The sequence below is a fragment of the Propithecus coquereli genome, unplaced genomic scaffold, assembly GCF_000956105.1.
Source record: "Propithecus coquereli isolate 6110/MARCELLA unplaced genomic scaffold, Pcoq_1.0 Scaffold165, whole genome shotgun sequence".
Classification (NCBI taxonomy): Eukaryota; Metazoa; Chordata; class Mammalia; order Primates; family Indriidae; genus Propithecus; species Propithecus coquereli.
The window spans coordinates 4,010,144-4,018,337 of NW_012141080.1; the positions used below are offsets into that span (position 1 = coordinate 4,010,144).

The 8,194-nt window shown below is 40.9% G+C and overlaps 1 protein-coding gene across 1 annotated transcript in view; it reads left to right on the top strand.

Moving 5' to 3' along the window:
- The window catches only part of NUDT7 (nudix (nucleoside diphosphate linked moiety X)-type motif 7), a 13,134-nt gene extending 8,008 nt beyond the window's left edge, over positions 1-5,126 (top strand). Inside the window, exons 3-4 of the mRNA XM_012641531.1 lie at positions 1,785-1,943; positions 4,502-5,126. Coding sequence (XP_012496985.1) covers positions 1,785-1,943; positions 4,502-4,870 — 528 coding nt within the window. The 3' untranslated portion in view covers positions 4,871-5,126. The remainder of the gene's footprint in view (positions 1-1,784; positions 1,944-4,501) is intronic.
- Positions 5,127-8,194: the final 3,068 nt, after the last annotated feature.

Consider the following 8,194-nt stretch of genomic DNA (forward strand, 5'->3'; position numbering starts at 1 on the left):
TTTACTGTGTCCACACAGGGCAGAAGGGACAAGGCGTCTCTCTCAGGCCTCTTTTATATAGTCACTGATCTCATTGATGAGGGCTCTAGACCCATGACCCAATCACTTCCCCAATGTCCCATCTCCTAATATGTCACCTTAAATGTAAAGATTTCAACATATGGATTTGGGAGGGACATAAACATTCAAACCATAACAGGTATCTAGTTTGTCCTTACATAAATATATTGGCTCAGGTGCTAAAAATGCCAACATGACTTCTTAATTTAGCTTCTAAACATCAAGTACTGACCTTCTGAGTTCTCATCATTAAATATTTATCACAGGCCAGGCACTGTTCCCCATGCTTCAGCCATAGCTCATCGAACTATTTCTGCAGCTCCAGGAGGTGCATGCTGTCATGACCCCATGGCATACAAGAGGCAGACCCAGGACTCTTGCTGTGCCTGAGGTCTCCCACACAGTTCAGTAGAGAGGGGATAGTGGGTACTAGGCAGGAGTGGGCGAAAAAGAAATTGGGGTCAGTTTGCTGAGATGTTTGGTCCTGCAGAAGAGAAAAGATGAAGCTTTTGTACCTCTCCACCCCTGCCCAAGATAGGAGAGAAATCATTTTAGAGACAGAGATAAGAAAGGGGGTAATATTTAGGATGCTACAAGTGGAGACACTATCAGTTCTTCTAAAGTCAGGAAGGAATGGAATCAAGGGTATAGGCAGTAGAGAGAACCCCCTGTTCCTTTGCAAATCTGTATAAAGATAAAGAGAGATGCCAACACAGGTGGGTGCAAATGGCTCCAGTGCCCATATTTTCTGGGTTTGAGTAAACTCTTAATAAACATATGTTGTGCAGGTTAAGAACACTGGCTGTAGAATTAAACACTGGTTTATATTCCAGCTCATTGTGTGAACTTTGTCAAGTTATTTAACCTCATTGAGCCTTAGTTCCCTTGTCTGAAAATGGAAATAATAATCGTATAATAGTAGCTTATATGTCCATCAACAAATAGACAAATTGTGATATGTACATACAATGAAATGCTATTCAGCCATAAAAAGAAATGAAGTACTGGTACATGATACGACATAGAAGAACCTCAGAAACATTAGGCTGAGGCAGAGAAGCTGGACACAAAAGTCCAGAGTAGGTAAAAGTCCAGAGTAGGTAAATCCATAGAAACAGAAAGTGGGGGTGGAGGGAAATGGGGATCAACTGTTCAGTGGGTGTGGGGTTTCCTTTTGGGGGTAATGAAAATATTCCGGAACTAGATAGTGGGCATGGTTGTACAACATTGTGAATGTATTAAATGTCACTGAATTTTTCACTTTAAAATGGTTAATTTTATGTTATGTGAATTTTACCTCATTTAAAAAATACTTCTAAAAGCAATAGCTCATAGAACTGTTCTGAGGACTCAGTGAGAAAAATCCTTGGGAAACAGCATGCCCAGGTGTGATAAGCACCCAATAAGGGAGTCAACAAAAAATTATCTATTGATGATGTTGCCCTTTATATGATCCTTTCAGCTGTTTTTCCCCTACCAGTGTCAACCTAGTATCTTTAGGGGGCAAATAGAAAAAAACTAGGATGGAGGGGAATTCTCAAAGTTCATTGTTTTTTAAAGGATTCAAGGAAAAACTTCTTTTTATTTCGTCTTGTTCACCACTATCACCACCAGCATAGGCATGGTCTCTGGCACAAAATAGAAGTTCAGTAAATATCTGTCTAATGGATGAATAGTTCCCAATTTGGAATCACACATTGTAGCTCTGTTCATTCAATATCCAGCTAAAAAGGTCACCTGGAGAAGTCTGCTTCCCTGGAGGAAAGCATGAACCTACAGACGTGGATGACGTAGCCACGGCTCTCCGGGAGGCCCAGGAGGAAGTGGGGCTGCGTCCTCATCAAGTGGAGGTCATCTGCCGCCTGGTGCCATGTCTGTTTGACGTAAGGGTTTTCTCAGCCTCTCGTGAATCCCCGGTGGATCTGCTGTGCTCGGGATTCCACGTTTGTCTAAACATGACCCCAAAACTACCACACATAAAGTCAAGCGACTGAGTTCTTGTGTGGACGTTGCTCCTCGTGAGCTAAGTTGCTGTGGGCATGCCCCTTTGCCTACCTGGGCCCTCTGTCCCCATCCAAAAATAAAAGGGCTGAACTCCATCGATGGGTTTCAGACCGGCTGCCATGGAACCCTGAGGGTGCTTCAGAATTATTTCAGTAACATTCATTTCACATTTACTTTTCTCCAGTATACACGGATCTTGAGAGTTCAGTTGAAAAAATAATACACACTCCAGTGTGCTATATACCAACTTTTAGCCCTTTGGAGGCCACCAACGCAGTACTTTTGCCATAAAGATACTCATTTTTGTACATACCATGAAATAAAGCTTCCTCTATAACACATGAATTAAGCAGTCCGCTGAGATCACTAGGCAAGCTGTTTAAAAACTGTTACTATTTATAACTGTATTTCTGTTGAATCAGGATTTCCTTGCTAGTGTACACCAAAACATATTTAAAAATATTTTAAAAAATGAATTCTGGAGCTGATATAACCACATCTTATTTCCTGCCAGTTCACCACAACAACCTCATTGTTGTACTAATTGACTTTAGAAGGAGTAAATATTGCAAATTTGAACTCGGATAGTGGCAGTATTTTATCAGCATAAACATTTTGCCTTTAAATGTTTATGAAATTAAAATCTTATTTTCAATTTTAGAATAGTTATAGATTTACAGAAAAGTTGCAGAGATGGTACAGAGTTTTCATACACCCCATACCCAGTTTCCCCTATGGTTAACATACTTCACTGTGGTATTTTTGTCACAACTAAAAAAAACCAATGTTAGTATATTACTATTAACTAAATTCTGTGTTTTATTTGCCTTTTACTCATTTTTCTACTAATGTCCTCCCTCCCTCATCCAAGATATCAGGCTGTATTTGGTTGTCATGTCTCCTTAGTCCTCTGGTCTGTGGCAGTTTCTCAGACTTTTCTTATTCTCTTGACCCTGACAGCTTTGAGGTTCAGTGGTCAGGTATTATATAGAATGTCCCTTTGAGGTGTAGTGGTCAGGTATTATATAGAATGTCCCTCAGTTTGACTTTGTCTGATACGTTTCTCATTGTCAAACTGGGGTCACAGTTTAGGATAACACCACGGGGTGAAGTGCCCTCATCACATCGTATCAGAGACAGGCATCAACTTTCTATCTTTTATACATTGGGCTTTCAGGTACATTTTTATTTCAAAAGAACAGCTTCACTGATGCCTGACAATTAGAAACCAGTAGATTAGGTCATCCTTAATGTTCATTTAGCTTAAAGTCTTGGTGGTACAGTGTTATGAAGATCAGTGATGCTGTGACATCTGTCTTACTTAGGTCCATTTTAAAAATAGATCAGCGCTCAGGGAGATTTAGTGTGGAAGAAGCTATTAGCTACTCAATAAATGTTTGCAAAGTTTATGCGTATGAGAGAGAAGCGGAGGAGAGAAAGGATTACACAAGAAATGTGTCAATTATTTCCTCTTCCATTTTGTTTTCTAATGGGAACTCTTTTCCTTTGATTTCTGCAAATCCACCAGCACATTTGGAGGATTTATTTTAGAACTCTATGAAGAAATTGAGCTATCCTGGTTACAACTTTGCAAAGTGAGACTAACTCCATTTCCAAGGTCCCCAGGAGCTACTGAATTCTGCAGGTGCATGGATAGAATACAACAGCATTCACAGGAAAGCGTTGGGTCTTCTGGAGATTTCTGGGGGCCTGACACTCCTAGAACAGATTTCTTAAATGACATTATTGTGAAATTAGAATGAACAAAGGCTTTACAGAAAAGTGTGCTGTGTTTGGAAGTGCTAGGGAGGATTGTTTTGTTTTATTGGCCCTTGTGTATTTTTTAAATGAATTATGAAAATGCCATTTATTGAACACGTATATGAATAATCTAATCTAAGTGGTTCTTAACCTGCTGTGATTTTGCCCCCCAGGGTATATTTGACAATGTCTGGAGATGTTTTGGGGTGTCACAGCTGGGGGGGATGCTACTGGCTCTTCCTCCACCCCTTACATTAACCCTCCCAGGTAGGCTGTGACCTACCTGGGAGCCGGAAGTGCCTGGGAATTTACTTCTGGCAAGGCAGTCGTTAACCAGTGACTGACTGATGCCAGGGAGCATGGAAGTCTGGCTCCTTTGTCTCCACCTGAGATTGCCAAATTGCCATTCCAAAAGATTGTGCTAGTTTACATTCACAGAGGATATCATTTTCAGAGTCATCTCATAGATGCCCGCTCAGGTAGGGCAAGTACTACCCCCATTTAATGGAGGACATAAAGTTACTTCCAAAGCAAGTTTTTCCCTCTTCCCTTAACCACCTTCTGTAATTGATGGCTTTGGCATCTTGTCTTAGCTTACGTGGAAGTGGCATGATTTTAGCATTTGAAATAATATGGCTTCACTTCTTAATTTCTGTATTTTGTTTTCTGCTTTTAGAAATATACATTGGTAACCCCAGTTGTGGGTTTTATAAACCACAACTTCAAGGCCCAGCCTAACCCTGATGAAGTGAAGCGTGTATTCCTGGTGCCACTGGACTATTTCCTGCATCCACGTGTCTACCGCCAAAATCGCTTCACGTTTTCCGGTCACAGTTTGATTGCTCATTTCTTTGAGTACATGAACCCTGAAGATGGTGTGACTTACCAAATCAAAGGGATGACTGCAAGGCTTGCTGTATTGGTTGCCTTAATTATTTTGGAGAAAAAACCCACCTTTGAGGTTGAATATAATCTCAATGATCTAATATCATCCTCTAAAGAGTTCTTCCTGAAGTTTCTTAAACATAATACAAGCAAGTTATGATTTATGAAACCAAGATCCAAAGAACTATCCAAGAGGTTTTTGTGTGTGCTTATTTATCGAATGACAGTAATGTCAGCTGTTGGAATTGGACAGTGTGAATATTTTTCCTGCAATATGAAGATAAAAACCTCGCCTTTTTTCCAGTTGCCTTCTAATGTCTGAAAGAGCAAAAATCTTTCAAAAGTGGAAAAATATGTTTATAGTGTTGCATAATATCAACCAAAATATGTTAACAATATTTTTCTTCTCAGTGGAAATCAACCAGGGGGGATGGAGGAGAAGGGGAGGGGCAAAAACCTACCTAATGAACCTAAAAATGATCATGATTTGGGTGATGGGCACAGCTATAAACGTTTGTACCCCCTTAATATTTTGAAAGTTAAAGAAATTTAAAAAATATTTTTTGTATACATAAGAGAGTATATGGCACGTAGTAGGCACTTAATAAATATTTGTCGTATATATGATTGACCATGCAGCATTTATCTTATTTGTAAGAGGCAATATATTTTTCTAACTGTTGTTACGTGTAACAGAAAGTTCTAGTCTTCCCTGTCTTCTGTGGCAGTAGAGTTCAAGCTAGGTCCATGGCTCCCCAGGTGGAAACAGCATTATCCAAGATCCTCTGCCATGCAATTTGACTCTGGGACTTAGTTTAGGCCAATGGGGCATGGGTACAAGTTGACTTTGCAGGTCATCTCCAACTGAAGAGATAAGCCAGTTTCCCTCGAGTCCCTCTGGTTCCCCTCTCCATGAGCTGCAACATGGACTTGTCTGCAACCCAGCCCTGACCATAAAAATAAGGACAATTCCTGGGAGGATGGCAGAACCAAAAGATGGAAAAGCTTGGATCTCTGAATGACGCTGGAGCAATGTAACCCTCCTGCCTGGGCTGTTCACTTTGGGACTGTTACATCAGAGAAGCATAAAATTCTGTCATCTCTCTGCCACTGTAATTCAGGGTCACTTTTCTGTAGCAGAGCTGCAACTCTAACTAATATAACACTTGAACGTGGCTAGAAGAATATTCACCCGAACTTGAGGTGTTGCAAGCAGTTAGAATTCAGGACGATCTGACACTTTACATGTGGGTTCTCTGACATACACAGGATGCCCTTGGATGGGGGGGTGGGTTTGGCAGTCACCATCCATAGCAGCTGAAGTTAAGGAATATGAGAGGCTCATGTGCCTACCAACTGGGAGGGATAATGATGTGTGTCTCAAGATGATGAGGCCGGAAAAACAGAGATTGCAAGCACAAGCCCCAAATCAAATGTCAAAAAGACATTCTGAATTGTATGCCTTGAGATCTACCACGTCTTATGTGGGTGTCTCTCTATATCATGCTTGAGAGTTAGCAGGAGTTGCTTTGTTTAATTATGGTATTAATCATTCTGCACAAGGTCAGGGAGGCCGGCGAGTAAAGCAACGTAACCACATTTCCGTGATGGCAATTTCACATCTTACTGAGTGATTTTAGATTTTTAGAAAGCCAAATCATTTTTTAAAGAAGACTTCGTTAGGGCTGAAAACGTGATGCCCACACTAAACCCATCAATCAGCCATGCAACCATCCACTGCTGCCGAGTTTTTCTTTTCTGAGGGTTGGGAAAGGCAAATACCCAATCCACTACTTTATACCCATAAATGTTTTTAAACGGTACAAATCTGGCTCCAACCATGAAAGCAGATGTTGGGGAAGCTTTCCCATTAACATTCTGTAACCAGCCCTGCGTGAACAGGCCTGAACCGTTTCTGAACAATTATAAAAGCATTTGCAAATGTGTATTTACAATCCGACAGCAGTATAATTGCCGGGTAAATGGTTGACCTCTCTGGCAGTGCAGAAAGCCACCCTTCAGAACTGTTTGTTTATGTGAACTACACAGACCTGCCTGGCCCAGTGGAAGTCTGCAAACTGATTGACACTCACGGCCACCCACTTTAGGGGGCTGGGGGCTGGGTGCTGGGTGGAGATATCGCCCCCTCCTTTCTTCTCAGTGGTGTATTTTATGATATCCATGTTTGGAGTTCTAGTTAAGCATCAAATCTGGCTCAAATCAAAGAAGTTATTGGCAAGGTACAGATCTCGGAATCTACAAAACCACCAAAAAAGTCAACCTCAAGAAGAGTAATGGGAGCCGACCCAGCTGACTACCTCAAAACCAGGAGGACATGAACCTTCTCTTTTGCATCTTGCCATTATTGTGATGAGAAACATCTGTTGGAATTGATAAATTCAGACATGGAAAAACAACAGACACTCCATGACTCAGTCCCGAGTTCCTTGGAGAAATCTCATTTGGTCTAACGTGGGTCACCTAGCAGGTTTTCAGTAACCTGCAAATGTGTTCAAAGGCAGGAATCGGTGCAGGCTAGACAGACATCTCTAACATTTACTCTCTCCCATCCCTAGATTCTATAAATTCTGTGGACTCTGCCATCCACACAGCTCAACTCTGTCTTCTTTACAACCCTACAATCTTGGTGGGAAAAAAAAAAAAAGTAGTTGAGAGCCCTGAGTCTGAAATCAAGATGCTTAGGTTTGAACCTCAGCTCCAGCATCAACCTAATCTGTGACCTTGAGCAAGTGACTCCTGTGTAGACATCAGTTTCCTCTTCTGTAATGTGGGAGAAATGAACTTTCTGTTTTAGGGCTGTCAGAGATTAAATGAATTAACACATGCGACCCCTTTCTTAAAGCACACCAAAGTGCTCAGAACAGTGTCTGGGAAATAGTAAATGTTCAATTACCTGTTAGCTATTCATTACGGTATGATTATAACTATAATATTATATCATCATCATCATGATAAACATTGTTATTTCTCTACTTTGGAGCTTCATCAGTTTTCCATACCAGAGGCTCCAGAACTTCCTTGGTTCACAGAGCCCTTGACGTCTAAGTCAAAAGAAGCACCTAACAATTTTGTTTATTATGTAGTTAGGTCCAAACAACTTAAGAAGTGTTTGTGTCCTGCTAATTTGGTAGCTATTTGAAAATATAGTGCACATACGTTAAAAGAAAAATCCTATTTTTGTTTCAACCTTAAATACCCACAATTGCTCACTAATGGGATGTGTGCGCTTATCGATCACACAAGCAAGTAGAAGATTCAAATACAGTCATATGATAAGGAGGAGGGACACCTAACTCAGATTTGGAACTCAGGGAAACCATCCCGGAGGAGGAAGTATGGACTGAGCTGAGCCTAGTAGATGAGGAGATGCTACCCAGGTGAGTGGGATAGTGGGCAGATAATGATGGGAACTAACATTTCTTAAGCACCTATTATATACCTGGTCCTTCACTTTGATTATTTT